The 21,120-nt window shown below is 40.8% G+C and overlaps 2 protein-coding genes and 1 long non-coding RNA gene across 4 annotated transcripts; 1 reads left to right on the top strand and 2 right to left on the bottom strand.

Moving 5' to 3' along the window:
* Positions 1–5,314: 5,314 nt before the first annotated feature.
* LOC117830997 (trichohyalin-like) lies at positions 5,315–6,961 on the bottom strand. Its single transcript, XM_034709397.1, has one exon. It carries the CDS (start codon positions 6,790–6,792, stop codon positions 5,491–5,493), a length of 1,302 nt encoding a protein of 433 aa, XP_034565288.1. The 5' UTR covers positions 6,793–6,961; the 3' UTR covers positions 5,315–5,490.
* Positions 6,962–10,632: 3,671 nt separating this feature from the next.
* On the top strand, positions 10,633–11,986 carry LOC117830998. The gene is made up of 3 exons (XR_004634886.1): positions 10,633–11,172; positions 11,508–11,591; positions 11,675–11,986. It is a non-coding gene; the product is annotated as an uncharacterized LOC117830998 (long non-coding RNA).
* Positions 11,987–13,814: 1,828 nt separating this feature from the next.
* Positions 13,815–17,624, bottom strand: LOC117831270 (PR domain zinc finger protein 12-like). 2 transcript variants are annotated; one of them, XM_034709891.1, is made up of 5 exons: positions 17,087–17,624; positions 15,489–15,679; positions 15,237–15,392; positions 14,921–15,035; positions 13,815–14,815 (listed from the first exon to the last, which is right to left on the bottom strand). In XM_034709891.1, exons 1-5 carry the CDS (start codon positions 17,301–17,303, stop codon positions 14,343–14,345), a joined length of 1,152 nt encoding a protein of 383 aa, XP_034565782.1. In that variant the 5' UTR covers positions 17,304–17,624; the 3' UTR covers positions 13,815–14,342. The 2 variants fall into 2 exon arrangements, with proteins under 2 accessions (XP_034565782.1, XP_034565783.1); XM_034709892.1 differs by having other exon boundaries at positions 13,815–14,812.
* Between the last annotated feature and the right edge of the window lie 3,496 nt (positions 17,625–21,120).

Here is a 21,120-nt window from a genome sequence, read left to right as displayed (position 1 = left end):
GTATCTCTGACACTGTACAGATATTCAGATCATTTATAATCACGGTTTAGGGTCAAATAACAATTCATTCTACTTTGGGTCTTTGTTTGGTTTCTCCAGTGTTCTAAATACAGATCTTTGGAGTGCTTCATGATGAGTTTAATTTGGTTGTGTTTTGGATCAGTGCTGACTGGAGTCTGGCTGATTAGCTTCCTCACCAGCTGACTAAGGGGACAGTTTTCAGGGTTCAGCTCTTGGGTTTTTAGTGCTTTATATTGAAGTGAGTGTTTTGTGCTTAAATTTGGGTTACGGTTGGGATTAGGGTTAGGGTCAGGGTAAGGGTTGTGGTTAGGGTTAGGGTTGTAGGTTAGGTTCAGCGTATTTAACATTTTGAACACCTCAATACAATCTGTAGCTACTCAAAACTGACAATTATATACATTGTGTCATGAAGGCAAAACTTGCTTCAGGGGAAAAAATCATTTGGCATTGTTTTTGACATGGAATACGTTTACATTTTAAAAAAATGATTAATCGATAATTGAATGTTTTCATTTCCAAAGATTGATCACAGAGAATACTTGAAATTTACATCCCTAGTGCCCATATTCATAAGAATCGGGGTTGGAAATATGCTTGCATGTTACTGCGTCACACTCGCTCCTAACAGTTGCGCTCGATCTTTCCCCTTTATAAGCTGTGATGTGAGGTCACAGCAGCGGCACAGGCCCTTTGTTCTAAGCAGAGGTTTATTTTTTTCATCCTCTGTATTTTGGTGGGGCAGTTTGAGAATCGAGAAATGGCCAAACTGTTCACAATACTGAGCACCCTGATGCGGAAAAGAAAATGCTGATCTCAGCACTTATGTGTCATCTCCTGAGGTATTGTAGACTGCCTTTGAAATAGCGTTTAAACCGCTGTGTCTATTTTATGTTAATGTTATTCCTGATAAAGACAGTGCTGGACAATGCACCTGCTTGTCGCTCTCCATCGGCGTTGGTGCTGAACATAGACTGCTCCGCCTCTTCCCGTTGTACTGTTCTGAAGCCAAAAAATCCCCCTTCTGGGCGCCGCCATTGTGCAGCCAGAGCCTGTGAAGCCACTGTAATAAGCTCCGCCCTACAGCGTAACGTCACAAGACGCTGTGTGTCCTTTGAAGTTTCACTCCACGGCGGCTGTGAATCAAAGGAAACCTGGAAGTAAAACCCCGTTTTTTAAACTCTAATAACTAACGAAAAAGAAACTTTTCAGGAAAAAGAGGCCTTGAACACAAAACAGTCAAATAATAACTACATATCACCACAGCATACGGGTATGAGAAACATTCGTACGACGTGTATTTATTTTTTAAAGTTTGACTGCTCGCCCATTCAAATGAATGGGGGAGACGGATTTTTTGACCTACACTGCAGCCAGCCACCAGGGGGCAGTCACACTGCTGAGAGCCTCACCACCAGCCACCGGAACCTCTCCCTTGGTGCTCAACCATTCATTAATCAATGCAGTAGAGGGCTGTGTGCTGTCCTCGGTGCAGCTGAAACAGTTGAACTTGACAAGCAACCTGTTGCCTTTTATGGGCTGTCTTGGATCAATAAGTGAGACTTTGTGTTTTTTATTGATAAGTAGGGGAGACAATATTTCAGCTGTTTTACAGTTGTGAATTTGACTATCAGAAGGGCCCCTTGAGGATGCTCCACCCCCTTTGCGCTGAGAGTCTAGCTCCGCCCCTGGTGATGAACAATAATTAAATGCAGGATGGATCAGAAGTTTCTGTTGCTCACAAATCATCATGCCACTTTAGCTCTATTTGATTAAAGTAAAAGAGAAATGTATTTTTTTTGTGTCATAAGAAGTAACCTCTTACATCATGAGGGTTACAGTCAAATTATCTAAACTACAGGTGTTTAAAATTGTGTTTCAGATCCTTGATTTTGCTCTGGGGAGAGCAAAGCAGGAGATGTTTACCATTCTTATACAGATTGGAGGATATGGTGGAACTTCATTAACCTTGCCTAACATAAAGGAATATCAAATAGAAATGAAATTAAAAGAGTATATCATAAAGCATAAAGAGGACGAGGGTTAAATGCAAGAAAACAGTGCTTAATACAGGATCAATATAGGTGTGATAAGTTAAAGAACCGGGGAATATTTATAAAAGTAAAATCTGTTTTTCAGATGTGAACACTGATACAATAAACTTCAATAAAGTTACAGAAATAAATGTCTATAGAAGTGATACTTATTTTTTATTACTACCTCTATTTTTAAATTGATTACATAACTTAAAGATAAATAATATTCTAATTTACACAGTAAAGATAACATGAAGAACATTAGTATTATAGTAGTATTAGTTTAAAAAGAAACAACTTCAATATGTCATCGCTCCAATTCTCTCTCTTTGTGTGAATAAAGCATGTGATGCTGCCATCCGGCCAACACGTGTTCACAGCAGAGATGAGGAACAAAATGACCTTGGATAGACTGTATGAATATATTTTTATTATATATATATTATTTTATTTATTATATTTATTAGCTATGGTATTTACGTTAAATTTGACTTAAATTGTGTAAAACGTTTTAGAGATTAATAAATAATCCTTGGAATTTAAAACAAATGTCCAAAAACGAGAATTTAGACCCAGAACAGACACAGGGTTAAGCATTAACACCAATTTGTCCTTAAAAGACCCTGAACTGACACACTTTGGAATCTGTTTCTTCTTCGTGGACTCCTCTGTGAAATCCATGGACTGTATAAAATATGGAGGTAGTATCCGAGATGTCACCCATCTGTTCCTGAGAGCTGTTTTGAAGCCAATCGACGGCGGCAGCCATATTAGAAATGCGGAAGTCAACCAGGCAGAGTGGGACTTAGTGTGAGCCTCTTAGCCAACAACTATGGGCCCGATCTACTAAAGGTTTGTGTGTATAAAAACACGTGCAAACTTGATAGCGCGCGCAAAGCTGACGTACTAACCGGGAGCACAGAGGATTGCGTCTTTCAAATGAGCAAAATAGCACTCACAAATCATTTAGCTTGTTTGCCTTCATGAATATGCAGAATACATGTAGATCATCAGAACGCGCAAAATACTGGGAGGAGGAGATGCAAATGGAAACATTTAGCACACGCAATGTGATTTATCAAACCTGAAGCAGATAGCGCACGCTGTATTTGCGTCTATATTTAGCACGTTTGAAAGGCAGGTGCAAACTGGCACAGCGTTACACAGACATGGCTGCGGTCACTGTAAAGCTCATCATACCATCGCTTTACAACATGCCCGCAAAAGCTGGGTTTACAAGCATTACTACATGTTTTAGTCAATCAAACCAAGAGAACAAAATAATAATAATAAAACAACACAAATTCAAAGCAGTTCAGCAACACGGATAGCGACTGCATCATTCTGACACCCACTTTAACTTTTTCAACTAATGAGAGCACAGTAGGTCACTGTATCAACAGCAATAAAGTTTATTAAAATTGGCACAGCGGCCCACATGTTCACATACAAACAAAAAATCAATATGAAGTACTCAACTACTCACCACTGTTTGGACGAGCCTTAAGCTCCGCGGACTTGTCCATGATGCACTGTATGTCCATTTTCTTTGATCTGTCATTCTCAATAGATAACATGACATGTCCACTCAGTCTATTCTGTCCAATCGTGCTCATCAAGGGGTTTTTAGTTAGTTTTAACTTGGAGAATGAGCGCTCACTGAGTTGCGCCAGGCAGCTCTGCGTAACTCCTCATCTCGTGCTTGCAGCAGTGTGTTGGGGCCAATTGACTCAAACATGTTCCCAGTTCCATTTAAGCTGGTGAATCTTTGGGACAGTTGCTGGATGATGATATCAGGCATTGAAAACATTCACCCGAAAGTTGCTCCCTGGGACAGTGAGGCGACTGTCTTCATCCAAGTGACGCCTAACTTTTCTAGAGCAAGACTGGCAGACTAAGCCTCATCAAATCGCTCTCTAAACTCCATCAAAACACTGATTGCGTTTTGGAGAAGAGTAGATGCGTTTATTTCATTGGCAGATCTTCTGTTTTTTCTCACATCATTCACCTTTTCACAGATGGCCTCCCCAATCGTGTTTCTAACGCTGAGATGTCTCTGCTGGAGTTCACCGATGTGTTTATTTCCCTCCTCAACTAAAACCTCCAACTCCATGTCTTCAAACTTCATTTATCGCTTAAGGCCACTCTGTTCTCTCAAACTCTACATGGTGACAGCCGATAGCACACGCAAAATCCTCGTAAAATAGGGCGGTCCGCACCACTTTTGCACTCGTTATCATTTGCGCACGCAGTCTTAGTAGATCACCCGGAACACGCCCAGAAATAGCACGTGCAAAATTATTATTTGCACACGCAAATTAGCGCTTGTTATTTGGGATCTTAGTAGATCAGGCCCTATGTGTTCCCGACCGGGAGTCACGTCAGTCATGTCCTTATTTGGGCAAGAACTCCAAATCTTAATATCTTCTGAACCGTCACTTTAGAAAAAAAATCACCCCCCGTAAAGTGTGTGCTGATAGAGAGATTAGCTTGGTAGGGCCAAGCCGTTTTTTGAACCAGACTGTAAACATGTTTATTAATGCTGCAAAGATTGTCTTTTTCCCATTCATGTCTATGTGGTTTCCACTGCATCCAGCCTCAAGCGGATTCTGGATGTATTGCAGTTTATAACACTTCTTCATGGGCTTCATCGTTTGAGACCAGAGGTAGCCGCTTGGTGAAAACCAGTACACTGTTGCCGTCCGTATAACAGCCGTTCGTACTTTAAAAACAGGGTTGTTGGCACATTACCTTTTAATAATCTATATTTAAATGGGCTCTAGATTTTGTTTATTTCAATTAAAATGTTAACTTTGTGGGGAATTCTGTATTTAATGCGCACAAAGACACAAAGAGACGAGCTCGGGCCTTCACCAGCCGAACGTTACTCACCGGAAGTACACAGATAGAAGAAATGTTTTATAAATTTTATTATACAAAAATGCTTAAAGCTACAATTCCATAAAAAGCTGAAAATGAATATAAATTGTTTTTAAAATTTGAGCACAAATATTAATCATCGTTATAATAAAAATTGAAAAAAGTTCGTATTTCCGTCCTAAAGAGAGCCGGAAGTGACCGCGGGTATCTTTCTTATACTATTTCTTATTCTTCTTTTACAGTGGTCCAGATCCAGATAGAATCAAGCGGCGACATCTGGTTCATACACACTCTGCAAACACAGTATTTGATTCTACATGAGACTCTCTCTGCAAACAGTATGACAAATACAGAAATAAAACCCTAAGGAAGAACATATCTTTTCAAGAATTTATTTATAATTGTTTTATTATTTTGTATTTATTTTGTGTGGGATAAACCGGAGTGACCCGGAGAAAACCACTTGGTGTGGCGAGGCGTGGCGGGGTATGATGGGGAGGTGAAGAAGGTGACAGAGAGAGCGAGAGAGAGAGAAGAGGAGCATGGAAAGAGGGAGCTACTGTTGCTCTTCAGCAGCCTCTTCCACCTTTCTGTTCCCGTTTCCTTTCCTCCTGAACCTCCAGAAACCTTTCTTCTCTCTGGTCTCTTCTTGTTTTTTCTTCTCATCCTTCTCTTTTTGTTTCATATCTTCCTTCTCCCTCTTCTGTTGTTTCTTCAGCTCCTTCTCTGCCTCTACCTTACGTCTCTTTTCTTCCTCTGCTTCCTCTCTTTGTCTATTTTCCTCCTCCTTTTTCTGGTCCTTCAGCTCCTTCTTTTTCTCTCTCAGCCTTTTCCTCAGTATCTTTTCCTCCCCTGTTTCCCTTTTCAAGATCCTGGTGAAGAAGTTTCTCTTCTTCAGAGTCATGAGAAGCATCAGTTCTTTCTTCTCCTCCTCCTCCTCTCTGACTCTGGAGGTCAGAATCCGTTCCTGCTCAGACAGTCGGATGTTTTCTGACTCCACCTCCAGGACTCTGGTCTTCAGGGTGTCCTGCTTCTTGACCAGATCTTGGTTGTCCTTCTCCACCTCTGTGACTCTGGAGGTCAGAGTCTGGTTCTTCTCTTCCAGGTCTCTGTTCTCCTTCTTGACCTCATTGATTTTGGAGGTCCACTCCTTCTCTTTGTCTTCCATCTCTTTGGAGAACTGCTCTTTCAGAGCTTTGAGTTTCTCCTCCCCAGGATTCTTTTGGAGGATTTGGTTGTTTGTCCTCCTCAGCTGGTCTGAGGTCTGGATGAGTCTCTGAGAGAGACCCTCCTTCTCCTTTCTGAGATCCAGGATGACTTTGTCCCTCTGTTGAAGCTGCTGTTTCACAAGCTCCAGCATCATCTGGCTCTCTCTGCTCAGGGCCACAGCCCTCTGGCTCTCTAGAGACGCCTTAAACATCTGGTCTCTGAGCTCAGAGACGTTCTGCCTCTCTGCCTGCAGTGCAGCAGACAACTTCTCCTCCTGCTCCTTGTTGAGGCGCTGGGCGGCCTCCATCTGCTCCTCCTTGATCCTGAGGCTGATCTTGAGTCCGGAGATCTCAGACTCTTGTTCGGAGACGGTCTGGATGCTACTCTGGAGTTCTTCTGCGAACGCATTTTGTCTGAGGTCAATGAGTCCCTCCAGACGGTCCACCTTGTACTTCCCGTTGTGGATCCTGTAGCCCAGCTTTATCCTCTCCTTTTGCCATTCATTGGTCCTGATATCGTGCTGCCGGTTGAGTTGCTGGATCTCATTCTGAGCACCTTGCAGGGCATTTGACAGCTGCTCAACATTGGCTCTTGGATCCTGCTGAGGGGCAGAACGTCCAGCCTGGTTTCCTGACATGTTTGTGTTCATTGCTCTTTCAGTAGCGATCTCAAGTAGAGTCTGTAGTTGAGTGTAGTAGATAGTCTCTGTAGTAGATCGTACCTGACTGAAATGATGAGTGTGTGTGGTTTATAGGAGTGTGTGGTTTATAGGAGTGTATGTGGCTCTTTGTGGGTCCTACTGTGATGTCATATTCCACATCAAAGGACTATTTGTGAGTGACACGATGATGTCATCATCACCGTCTGAGTTCAATCTCAATTCAATTTTGCTTTATTGGCATGAACAAAGACATGTTATTGCCAATGCACATAAAATTCATACACATACATTCCATATATATTCATAACATATTATATTCATTACATATATATTAATTACATATTATATATATTACATATTTTATACGCATTAATGAACGATTACCCATACAGCATGTCTCAATGTCCTCACTTGATGCAGTATGCTCATAAAACCTTCACCTAAAATCAGATATTATGGGATGGTGCGTCCCTCAGGCTGTGACAGGCAGACACATATTTAGCAGCCAGAGGAGCTGCTGACCCTTCCCCCAGGAGAACTGACAGTTTCTCTTCTGGGGTTAATGTTGGCAAGTTTGGTACCATTTTAGTAATTTCCCTGTAGTGGGAATCTCTTAGTAAAGAGAACTTGCTACAGTGGAGGAGGAAGTGCATCTCTGTCTCTATGTCCCCTGTAGAGCAGTGAGCACATAGACGCTCCTCTCTGGGCAGCCATGTCTGCCTGTGTCTCCCTGTCTCTACAGCTAGCTGGTGGTCACTCAGCCTGTATTTGGTCAGGATACGTCTTTGTTTTGTATCTCTGACACTGTACAGATATTCAGATCATTTATAATCACGGTTTAGGGTCAAATAACAATTCATTCTACTTTAGGTCTGTGTGTCTCCAGTGTTCTAAATACAGATCTTTGGAGTGCTTCATGATGAGTTTAATTTGGTTGTGTTTTGGATCAGTGCTGACTGGAGTCTGGCTGATTAGCTTCCTCACCAGCTGACTAAGGGGACAGTTTTCAGGGTTCAGCTCTTGGGTTTTTAGTGCTTTATATTGAAGTGAGTCTTTTGGGCTTAAATTTGGGTTACGGTTGGGATTAGGGTTAGGGTCAGGGTAAGGGTTGTGGTTAGGGTTAGGGTTGTAGTTAGGGTTGTGATAAGGGTTAGTTGATATTCAGCGTATTTAACATTTTGAACACCTCAATACAATCTGTAGCTACTCAATACTGACAATTATATACATTGTGTCATGAAGGCAAAACTTGCTTCAGGGGAAAAAATCATTTGGCATTGTTTTTGACATGGAATACGTTTACATTTTTTAAAAATTATTAATCGATAATTGATCGTTATCATTTCCAAAGATTGATCACAGAGAATACTTGAAATTTACATCCCTAGTGCCCATATTCATAAGAATCGGGGTTTGAAATATGCTTGCATGTTACTGCGTCACACTCGCTCCTAACAGTTGCGCTCGATCTTTCCCCTTTATAAGCTGTGATGTGAGGTAACAGCAGCGGCACAGGCCTTTTGTTCTAAGCAGAGGTTTATTTTTTTTCATCCTCTGTATTTTGGTGGGGCAGATCGAGAATCGAGAAATGGCCAAACTGTTCACAATACTGAGCACCCTGATGCGGAAAAGAAAATGCTGATCTCAGCACTTATGTGTCATCTCCTGAGGTATTGTAGACTGCCTTTGAAATAGCGTTTAAACCGCTGAGTCTATTTTATGTTAATGTTATTCCTGATAAAGACAGTGCTGAACAATGCACCTGCCTGTCGCTTTCTATCAGCGTCGGTGCGGAACCATTCATTAATCAATGCAGTAGAGTGCTGTGTGCTGTCCTCGGTGCAGCTGAAACAGTTGAACTTCACAAGCAACCTGTTGCCTTTTATGGGCTTTCTTAGATCAATAAGTGAGTCTTTGTGTTTTTATTGATAAGTAGGGGAGACAATATTTCAGCTGTTTTGCAGTTGTGAATTTGACTTTCAGAAGGGCCCCTTGAGGATGCTCCATCCCCTTTGCGCTGAGAGTCTAGCTCCGCCCCTGGGGTTAGGGTTATGATTAGGGTTAGGGTTAGGGTTATGATTAGGGTTAGGGTTATGATTAGGGTTAGGGTTATGATTAGGGTTATGATTAGGGTTAGCGTAATGATTACGGTTAGGGTTTTGATTAGGGTTAGGGTTATGATTAGGGTTAGGGTTATGATTAGGGTTAGGGTTATGATTAGGGTTAGGGTTATGATTAGGGTTAGTGTAATGATTAGGGTTAGGGTAATGATTAGGGTTAGGGTTATGATTAGGGTTAGGGTTATTATTAGGGTTAGGGTAATGATTACGGTTAGGGTTTTGATTAGGGTTAGGGTTATGATTAGGGTTAGGGTAATGATTACGGTAAGGGTTTTGATTAGGGTTAGGGTTATGATTAGGCTTAGGGTAATGATTAAGGTTAGGGTTATGATTAGGGTTAGGGTAATGATTAGGGTTAGGGTAATGATTAAGGTTAGGGTTATGATTAGGGTTAGGGTAATGATTAGGGTTAGGGTTATGATTAGGGTTAGGGTAATGATTAGGGTTAGGGTAATGATTAGGATTAGGGTTATGGTTAGGGTTAGGGTTATGATTAGGGTTAGGGTAATGATTAGGGTTAGGGTTATGATTAGGGTTAGGGTAATGATTAGGGTTAGGGTTATGATTAGGGTTAGTGTAATGATTAGGGTTAGGGTAATGATTAGGGTTAGGGTAATGATTAGGGTTAGGGTTATGATTAGGGTTAGGGTAATGATTAGGGTTAGGGTTATGATTAGGGTTAGGGTAATGATTAGGGTTAGGGTAATGATTAGGGTTAGGGTAATGATTAGGGTTAGGGTAATGATTAGGGTTAGGGTTATGATTAGGGTTAGGGTTATGATTAGGGTTAGGGATATGATTAGGGTTAGGGTAATGATTACGGTTAGGGTTTTGATTAGGGTTAGGGTTATGATTAGGGTTAGGGTAATGATTAAGGTTAGGGTTATGATTAGGGTTAGGGTAATGATTAGGGTTAGGGTTTTGATTAGGGTTAGGGTAATGATTAAGGTTAGGGTTATGATTAGGGTTAGGGTAATGATTAGGGTTAGGGTTATGATTAGGGTTAGGGTAATGATTAGGGTTAGGGTAATGATTAGGATTAGGGTTATGGTTAGGGTTAGGGTTATGATTAGGGTTAGGGTAATGATTAGGGTTAGGGTTATGATTAGGGTTAGGGTAATGATTAGGGTTAGGGTTATGATTAGGGTTAGGGTTATGATTAGGGTAATGATTAGGGTTATGATTAGGGTTAGGGTAATGATTAGGGTTATGATTAGGGTTAGGGTAATGATTACGGTTAGGGTTTTGATTAGGGTTAGGGTTATGATTAGGGTTAGGGTAATGATTAAGGTTAGGGTTATGATTAGGGTTAGGGTAATGATTAAGGTTAGGGTTATGATTAGGGTTAGGGTAATGATTAGGGTTAGGGTTTTGATTAGGGTTAGGGTTATGATTAAGGTTAGGGTTATGATTAGGGTTAGGGTTTTGATTAGGGTTAGGGTAATGACTAGGGTTAGGGTTATGATTAGGGTTAGGGTAATGATTAGGGTTAGGGTTATGATTAGGGATAGGGTAATGATTAGGGTTAGGGTAATGATTAGGGTTAGGGTTTTGATTAGGGTTAGGGTAATGATTAAGGTTAGGGTTATGATTAGGGTTAGGGTTTTGATTAGGGTTAGGGTTATGATTAGGGTTAGGGTAATGATTAGGGTTAGAGTTTTGATTAGGGTTAGGGTAATGATTACGGTTAGGGCTATTTTATCTTCTTAAACCAAATCTTATTATCTCAAGATCCTGACTTGTTTTTCTCGTGATAATGGGATAATTGATCTGTCTCCAGAAAATTAAGAAACTAATTTTGAGTTATTTCGAGATAATGGAAAAAATTCAATGTGTTTAACATTCTCCTTTTTTGACATCTTGGCACCTCTCCATATCAACATATCTATTAGGAGCTTCGGTTGGCCTCTGTGTCTTACAAGGTCCTCAAGCATGCATTCTTTACAAAAGCCAGAAGAGGGCAACTGAGAGTAACAGAACTAGTCCAATTGTTTAGAAGTCAATGAGAGGTCTATGAGAAAATGATCCTGCTGTTGTGCCATCTTTCACACTAAATAATGCATGAGACACATGGAGGTAACACTTAACTTTATTTGTGTGGTGTCCTAGTCTGAGAAACGCTGTGTCACTCACTGGCTCATTGTGTGAGGGCACAACAAATATCTTTGCACTGACCTCAGGGGAACAGAGAAGCAGCTGGACTAAAGGAAGAAAGAAACAACAACAATGCTGTGACTACTCTTCTCTGGTAAGCATTAAAACTCTGACAATTTTACAGACAAATTTAAGAAAGACCAAATTTTGCTAAAAGTTTTTATATTCATAGTGTGTTTTTATGCTGAAGAATGAGCTTTTTACCCTTTTAACAGACTTATTTCATTCCTTGTGTTGAGAGACACATTTTAATGTATTAACGGAACATGGGATGGAGATAATGTCCTGAGGAAGGAGTGGGTGTAAAATGCAGCGTGTAAAACCTGATATGAGTGCTATCAGGTTTCCTGGCACGACATTGTCTCAGGGTAAAACAACTTGTGGTTGATACTACAAACAGATAAAAGAAAGATTCCTGTCTTTCTCCAGCTCTGCGCCGTGCCGCTGAGTGGATAGCTTCATGCTGTGGCTGCTGCTCAAAGGACAGGACAGGAGGATTCTATCAATGTAAAGGTATTTTTGGTTTAGGAGATGTATTTTGAAACATGTACTCATATTTCTGAGGTCTTAACTGTCCCTTTTGTCTCACTGTGCAGGGCAGAAGGTGTGGACAGTGTCCAATGATGAAACAACATCCAAAAGTCAAATCCCAACATAATTACTCCCAGGAGAGCAGGCAGAGGAATCTCTATGTTTAATTAACCTACAGTATGTTGATCTATGATTGCTCTGAGCTTGTTTTAATGACGACTCATCTGAAAACTTCTTATTTGGAAGTAGGATGATGTCTGACAGCAGATGAGTTCAGCAGCAGCTGAGGAGACGCAGTAAATCTACTGTATGAACCATATGTTTGTCAGAGCTGTAATATGTTCAGCATTCTTAATAAATCAAATGACATGATAAAACAGGCTGTTGAGATCATTTCATTGTCTGTGTCATACAAATGTTCTTCCAAGTTTCTCCAGGAGAGGCCAACTTTTCCCTCAGAAGACTCTCTTCCTGAGTGTGTGGCGCCGCTGTGTGGCAGACGGAACTCCTGCAGGAGACCATTCACTTCAGAATGCAGACAGACAGCAGGCAGCTTTACTTACCAGGAGAGGAAAATATATTGAAGGATAAAATTTAAACACAATTATTTGAATTTTTTCAAGAATATTTTCAGAATATTTTTTATGGCCCAGTAAGAGTTCCCATTAAGTATATTAAAGAAATAGTTTTCAAAAAGAAACCACTGTTACTTTACATAAATGAAGTTCTCCTTCTTATTATCTTTTAATCAGCAGGCCTATCTATAACTAACTTTAAGTCCATGAATCTGATTTAACTTCTGATTAAATATAATGAAATAGAATAGAGCTGTATCGTCCACAAAGAAGGAAAAGTGTATTTGTCCCATCCAGCATTTTTGAACACATCAAAACACCCACACGCACAACACATAATAGACTTTGTTAAATAAACAACAACAACCAACAACTTAAATCTTAGTCTGGAGCATCATTCTTATAATAACATAAACTGACTCCTAGGTTAATCATGCAAACAGGGGTTGATTTGTATTCTATTAGGTTATCCTATTAGCAAACATCATGTCTTACACATGTCTTACACATGAACCTTTTAACCTGCAAAAACTGACACTTCACCCACAAACACAACAAAAAAACAGACATTGACTGTTTGTCAGAGTTGATCTTTCTCATTTTTTTTCTAAGTTAAAGAAGTGTTTAAATGATTGATTGATTGATTGATTGATTAATTGATAGACACAACTCTTATTTAACATTTGATTTTTCACAGAGAGGAAACAACTTGGCAAAAGAAGCAATGCTCAGTGTAAAATAATCTTTAAACTCTGTTTACTCAAGAGGAGCATATTCAGATTATTAAAAGTGTATTATTTGATTTCAGTTATTGATGCATTCATGTGTACTGTACTGCAATGATACATTTGGGGTTAGTTCTGATTTTTTATATTGTTGCATAAAGAACAATTCTTTGGAATTTCCCCAGAACATCAGTCCATTCAAATTGACAACATTCAATTTATTTGTTGATAATACTTTGTAGTATTATTCTGGATCTGCAAAATAACTGAAGTTATATGTATAGTCTTTAATTAAAGAGCTTTCATATCATGTACTCATATAGTATATATCTCAGTGTATTCATACCATGTGGCAGTTGCGGCTCAGTGGCAAAGTTAGTCATTGGTTGAAAGGTTGGCTGTTCCATCCCAGCTCCAGCAGTTTATATACCAAAGTGTCCTCCACACTGAACCCCAGATTGCTCAGCAGTGTGTGAATGATTATGAATGCTTAAACTCTATATTGTTGTCTTTGTACCATGACACTGAGGTTGAAATTTAACTAATTCAGGGGGATTAGATCATCATATTTGTTAGCTTTTAATCTGAATTGTAGTAGAAGTTTAAAGAAGTGTAGAAGAGTGTAAAGTAAAGAAAAATAATAATTTCAAGCAGTCCTTAGATCAAGCGTGGATTGATATACTTGATTGAATAATCTAATGTAACCTTTGGAGCTGTGAGTCAGAAAAACTTGTTTTGCCACCCGTCGGTCATATAAAACATATAGAATATAGAACAGCAAGTAGTCTCTTGTTGGTGAAAGATTTCATGTGCTTGTTGTGAACCTTTAAAGTAGCAACAAGTGTTCTAATGAACATGTGACTGATACAAAACAATACTCAGCATCATTTGTAATATCATATCATATTTATTTAGAATACAGGAAAGCACAAATCTATTTACATTCACATGTACAGTAGCGTACAATACAATTTTACAATTACACAATTGTATAGTTTACAGTCTGTGCAAGGCTAAAGTGACAAATTCAGTTTACAGTGTGGACCGACGCAGCTGAAGCACGTCCCTTTTATGTTTCAATGTTCAAATCTCTGGTTGAATGAACTGTTCAACTGAGCTGGTGAGGATGTGATGCAAAATGAAGAATATAGAAAATAGCTGATTTGCTGACACACAGATTACAAATGAAAAGTATGTAATATCATAAAACAGAGTTTTTTGAGAATATCTGAAATTTCCAAAATATTGTTTATTCCACTTTCTGCTGGAGTGTGGATCATTTGATCGCCAAAGAAACAGACAATACAAATAAAGTAACAAACTGTGGGATGTTTACTATCACAAGAACTCACTTATTCCCTTCACTTCTCCTCAACAGCTGTAATCTAAAGTGCAACGTTATTCTGCATCACTGTCCCTCCGTGTCTGCGTCATCATAGCACCATGGTGGGGATGTGGTGCACGAGGGGCATCTGGTGCTGATGGGTCATGGCTGTTATCTGTGGAGGAGGGGGAGGAGGGGACACTTGGGATGACACGTCGGCGACATGTGCCGCCGGTTTGTGCCGCGCGCTCTTCTGGTGCGCCCTGAGTCCCGCGAGCTGCGAGTAGGCGCTCTGACACACGTGACACTTGTAGGGTCGCTCGCCGGTGTGCAGACGCACGTGGTTTCGCAGTGTGGATGACTGACTGAAGCGGCGGTTGCAGAAGCGGCAGACGAACGGTTTGTCCAAGGTGTGGATGCGCATGTGTGAGCGCAGGTTGCTGCGAGAGTTGAAGCCGCGGTGGCAGATTACGCAGCGCATGCGGCCAGCTGAGGTGGTGGAGGCGGTGGCGGCGGCGGAGGAGGATAGGGATAAGGATAAGGGGGAGCAGGATGCAGGGCCCTCGCAGGAGTGGGATTCTTCTGGAAGAAGAACATACACGTAGTTAAAGATGGGTGCCACAGATGTGTGATTATTACTGCATTATTGTCCAGGCTTTAACAGCTGTAATATTCATGTGTACTCACCAGTCCTGATTTTCTTCTGCTGTTCCTCGTCTATTCCTGGAACTCCAGGGATGCCCAGGAAAGTGTTGTGAGTGTTTCCATACCAGACAAGGAGCTCTTGGTCAGGTGGGATAGTCTAAGACAAGAAAAAGGGTCAAAGGTCAGCTAATCATGTAAGTTAAATTTGCTGCTCTTAGACAGAATATCACATCTTCAATTCTAATCAGTGGCCAGCAGGCGGCGCTCCTCTAAAGCACACCGACATTCCCGGCCTGGTCCATGAATCAGACACATGCCTTTATGTTTTTGCTCTGCTGAACTGAAACAAACTTCTCACCTCCACCGCCTTGTAGAAGATGCTGCTGCCGATCTGCACCACCTCCAGGTTCTGCTCCTGCTCGTTCCGCGCGCACTTGATGTATGTCATCCAGCTGCGCTGATCCTCCTGGCTGGCATCAATGAAGTACCGCACCGTGCCGTCTTCATTGAACACCTGAGCGCGTAAAGAGAAGAGAAATATTAGGATATCACACAGGACCACCGGGTTTTTCTGCTGGCTTAAAGAACGAAGTCTGGACTCTCAGCTTACCTCCCACATGAGGTTGTTGTTCTTGAGCAGGTCCACATGCTCAGGGGACAGGACTCTCCCTGTGAAAGGGCCCATCTCAGTCCCTGCTTTGATCCAAGTCTTTGAGAAGATGCCAAGACCTTCTCCAGGGATGGAGCTCTGCGCGATGATCACCTCACTGGGCAGGACCAGGCTGGACAACTTCTGCACCTCTGCAAAAAAGAAAATGGACATTTAAATAAGTGACCCATGGCCTGAAAAAAAGTATATGGCTGTGCATCAAAATCTAAAACAGCTTTCTAAAATGTTTAGAAGTCAAAATGAAAGAAATGTGAGAAAGCGAAAAGAGATTTCGTGGTCAAAGAGTTGTTGAGCAGGAAAGACCTGAAAGCAGCAAATGGACTGGATCTTATTTCAGTCACGAAATATTAAGCTACACTTTATCCCCCGTTTAATTCGATTATCTGCTTGAATTGAAAGTTTTTGTTGGGCACAGAATCCCCCTCAGAAAGCATTTTTATTCGCACCAGAGAGAGAAAAAAGAGAAATACTCGCGCTCCTTTAATGTCAAAATCAAAGATTTTTTTATTTGAGACTGCAAAAAAGGCCCTCCGAATAGGGGTTAAATGGTCCTCTATAGCTCAGGGTCCAGCGATTTGTCATGCTTCAGATGTGATATTCATTAAAGTTTACTGGAAAAGAAAACGGCTAATTCCAAATTCATTATCCTTTTAAGAACTTTGTAGCAATAAATTTGCGCTGAATGAGACGAGGACTTGTTTAAAAGACTCAGGAATTTCGGCGACAAAAAAATGGAAAGGCGATTAGATGGTTGACATGCAATGAATAGCATTAGATTTAGCCTTCACGGTGCATTATGCGAGGAACAGCAAATCTTTTAAGGCGAGAGAAAGAGAAAAGCTGCGGAGCCCCATAGCTGCCAAGAGAGGAAAAGAGACTGTCCGGAGATTGATGAATGCGGGATAAAAACCCGGGACATCTCAAAGAAAGGGAACCTTTCTCTGCGCGAGGTTTAAGTGGAAACTTTCCCAGGTCAAGCACAAAGTTAACCAAATGAATTTAATGCCTTGCGTCTTTCAATCAGCGGCGCTTACACGCCTAACAAGCCTCCAAACGCGAGGTCTCACAGCCCTGAAAGGGTTAATGCGTTAAATGGGACGAATGGAAAGCAGAAAAATGAGGAAAAGAAGCAGAAAAATGCAACAAGTTAGCGAGAGAAACTTTAAAGAAAAGTTTACCAGGATAGTTAATTTTTCTTTTTCAAAAGACGGGAACTCTGAAAGAGGTAGGACGTGGAATCTCAAGGAATTAAATGTTACGTTTTTAAATGGCAAAAAAAATGCTGTCAGTTTAAAAATAAAACTCGTTTAGATTTATTTTAAATAAATTTTAATTAAGTTGCATGTTTATTTAGTTTAATCATTCTATGCATTTAAAATGTTTTAGTCAGAATTTGGATTAAATGACGCGTTAAAGTCTATAAATTCTGATGCAACTTCCCACAATAATGTTGACAAAGACGCACAGCAATAAAATCAAACAGCCATGACTAAAATGAAATACAACAGTCCCACATTGAACCACATTGCCATGCCTACCTCCGACGAAAGACTGAGCCAGCACCTCCGCGGTGAAGGCGGTTTTGGGGCTGCTGCTGTGCCGCTCCTCCGCCAGGTGTTCTCCCAGCACGTTCCTCCACCTGCCGTACAGGAAGCTGTGCAGGATGTCCGAAGTGATCACGTCCGACAGCGCGCGACTCGGACACTTAAATCCAGACTTGAGAGCTAAAGCGTCTGCGGGGAGCACGGAGCCCATGTTGCAAGACGAGAAACCCCTGAAATTAAAGTTTGGAAAACAAAAAAAGCGATGCTGCTTGGAGAAGTAGAAGAAGAAGAAGAGAGCTGCTCCTCTGTCTGCGCTTCTGCACCTAACTGTGCGCCCTGTCTGCCTCGGAGGGTCTCTTTATATAAGTGGCTGTGTGTGACCCCTGTCTAATTACTTATTAATGACACACCCCTCGCCGTGTGGACCTGCCTGCTGCTGCTGCTACTGCTGCGCAACACCAGCGGAGAGACGAAAAAGAGAACTTTAGTTTAACGATTTTACGCACTAAAAACTCATACAACTTTTTCTGTGCAGGGCTAACAGAGCACATTGCCTTGCTAAAATAAAGAAGTAATTTTATTGCATCCAAAGTTTGAACAATTTTAAATTGTATTATTACCTATTTATAGCGTTTTAAACTTTTATAAGATAGGAAACACGGTTTTAGAAAACAGGATTTAGATGCTGCATCCTGAAAACGAATAAAAAAATGTATTTCTTATAATCTTTGATAAGTCCATGCATCATAAGAGACCACATCTTGTTCGAGGTTGAGTGATAACTTTCAAACTAAGTGGGTCATTGGGTCTGGGAGTTGCGCTCTCATTTTTTTCTCAGGCATTTCGTATTCATTCCCTGGTAATAATTGTAATTTTTTTGTGCGCAGTTAGCGCGGGAACAACAAGAATGAAAAACAAGCGTTTTTGCAGCATTGTTCGCTGCAAAAAAATGCAAAGCTGCTTTGACGTGCTCTCACTTTTTCAAGCCCTTGTTGAGGTATAAGCGGTTTAATATTCATGGCTGTTCGGAGCCCCCTCCTCGGTATTGTGACAACGTTTAGATGAGTATATACACCCCCCCTCTCTCCTTTTTTCTCCTCTATAGTGTTTTTCCTCTCTTCGCCTATTTTTCGGGCTTGATGGACTGCGGCTAAATGGGCAGTTTTTCCTTCTTTTCCAGCAGAGAGGACATCTTTATTCCATCCCCGGCTCACAGGTTTCCTATTCAGCTCCCCTCCAAGTAATGTCAGGGCCCTGAAAAGTGCTGCAAATCAATCTTTCATGGTGTTTTGAAGGCAATTTGACATCCATGCACTCCTCTTTTCACTGCAACAACTACAAGGGGATTGTCCGAAAAATGGGCAAGTTGTGCTCACTCTTTCTCTCTCTTTCTGGACGAATATGGACTATGTAATGGGAAAAAAGAAGATATGGCAACTAAATACAATAGCAGAGGTTTTTTTTTCAGAGATAGTGAAAAGGCAAGGTGAGTGACAGGGCACGAAAAAAGATTACTGTGAAACAGCTGCTTTTTATGAGCGCGCCCCTCCTACATTTGTCTCCTTTTCCCAGATGAAATTTCTCTGCTCTTTGAATGGGATTCTTTCTCATCTAGATTGATTTACATTTATAGCATTCATAGCACAAATCCGAGGTAAATGGCGGGGGGACAGGGGGGTGGGGCCGCTTCTTTATTAAAGAGGAATTAAATGAATTGAATTGGGGTAACGCATGGATTTGATTTGCTTATTTATGCATTAACCTGTGGCTTTATGTGGAGCTGGTAAAGCCGCGGGCATGTCAGCAATGGCAAATCATCCCGCTTAGCTGTGCCATTGTAAAACAATTTAAGCTTTTATTCTGTCCATTTAAAGCCTATCAATTTCATGTGGATGATTGACAATTATTGCACAAAGAATGCGGTAATTGTTTTATTTCAAAGAGGTGCTGGGAAACCTATCAAAGAAAAGCGTTTGTGTGGGGATAAATAGCAGAGTTTACGCCTATCAGGGAGAAAGCAAAGCCTTAAGGAAAAGAAACTCCATCGAGTTTTATAAGAGCCAACACTTTACAACTGTTAAAGACAAAAAAAAACAAAAACCTGAAACTATATTAAAAAAGGAACAAGAATATAAAAACGTTTCATTTCTCTCCTGCTATTTCCCTCGCATAAATAAGTTTTAACTTTAAGAGAGAAACCCTGAAAGAGAGAAACTCCTTTCAAAACTTTAGTTCCTGATAGATTCAATCGGGCCTTTTGTAGGAGCACACACACAAACACACACGCACACACTCACTCAGACACACACACTCACTGAAACACACTCTAACGTGGAGACGTCCCAGCGGCTGTAAAGAAGAAGAACACGGGGTCTCCGGGGATCCTCCACAGGGTCATTAAAACCAGATTAAGGTGCAGGTTCAGTGAAGAGGAGACAGAAGATCAGATCGTCTGATGCAAAGGTGAGAGAGGTGTTCTCCCCCCTCCTTCCCCCACAGAAAGTGTTGTGTTTTTTCTTCCTTTCCTCTCTCTCTCTCTCTCTCTCTCTCTCTCTCTCTCTCTCTCTCTCTCTCTGTTGTTTGACGGGACAGGGGGAGTCTGAGGACACCTGCTTTATGGAAGACTGTGTGTGTGATTGTGTGTGGGAAATTATCAAATTGTGAGACATGTTCAGGAATGTTACATTACATGAATATCATGCTTTAAACTATATTTTTTTACTTTATTTTGTTACTTCAAACTTGATTATTTCTTCCTCTCGTAATTCAATCAACTTTAACTTAGTTATGGTTGCTTTGCTGATTAAAATCATTTTAAAAAATATATAATCTAGTTAAAAATATGATTTAATACAGTAAGCCAATGAGCCATATTTAACCAGTTGCAACTTTAAAGGGTCAGAAGTATGATGGTGAGGGGATTTAAACTTAAAACATCTGGGAGGAGGAAAATGTGACTTTAATATATATATTTTTTAAGTTATTTCAATCCTAATACTTTTCCTCAAGTAACTTTTGAATGCATAACTCACCTTTAACTTAGTATTTTCACATGATCAAATTGCTTTTTTTTTTACTAATCTATAAGAGGGGCTGTGTGTTTTCTGTGCAGACCCACAACAGATCAATAAGAAAACTGTTCATGGCTATAAAGGGAGCTAAGAGTGAGAGAGTGAATGGCTTCAGTGGTGAAACAAGCACTGATAACTGCACTACAATTTGACAAACAGACAAAAATAAGTATTATTGTATTATGTTTTAAAAGACAATCACCGTCTTCTATTGTGTTATGTTATTGTTCTAACAGTACTTTAGTGAGGCTCAGTTTATCAGCCCGTGTCTATTCAGCATTTCAATTTAACAATGCATATTATTTCCCAAGCTGGTGATGCATTTTGTAGGATAGAACTGATCAAAGTATTTGGAGCAGATATTACCACAGTGGAATATTTCCTGAGTCTAATTTTCATGCAGTGTGTATTCATTTATCTTAAAGATGATGTCCGAGTTAATTTCTAAAGCATTTATATTGCACTGTCCTGAAAAACTGAGCATGCTGCAGTTTGTTCAAAATTCCACCTTAAACAAATCCGTCTTCAAACACTGCAGCATAAAAATAACTTCCTAACAGAGAAGAAGGTGCTGAAAATATTTCCATCCACAAGAGTCATTGTTCCTCTCATCCTCTCTCCACTGATGATCCTAGAATAACTAAATTACGAGCTGGGCACAAAGGACCACCAGGTCAGGACTGTCCTCGGGGACGGGGCCTTAAAAGGAGGAAGAGGATCAAAATCAAGGGCTGGATTTGGAAACAGCTGCAGCGCATCAATGCAAGGGCCGGTGTGGCAGGAGTCCCCCCGCTGAGAGCAAAGATGTGCAGTGACAAAGCTGAGAGCGAGGAGGGGAGAGAGGAACATCTCACTGGACAGGAGCCAGAGGGAGGACATGCTGCTGCTGCTGCTGGAGGGAGGTTAACATGGACAACAGAGGGAGTGTTAAATGAGATTGTTTAGGGAGAAATGAAA

This window comes from Notolabrus celidotus, chromosome 19, assembly GCF_009762535.1.
Source record: "Notolabrus celidotus isolate fNotCel1 chromosome 19, fNotCel1.pri, whole genome shotgun sequence".
In the NCBI taxonomy this organism is placed as follows: domain Eukaryota; kingdom Metazoa; phylum Chordata; class Actinopteri; order Labriformes; family Labridae; genus Notolabrus; species Notolabrus celidotus.
Note: the sequence above shows the minus strand (reverse complement) of the source record. Positions and strands in the feature narration are given on the sequence as shown.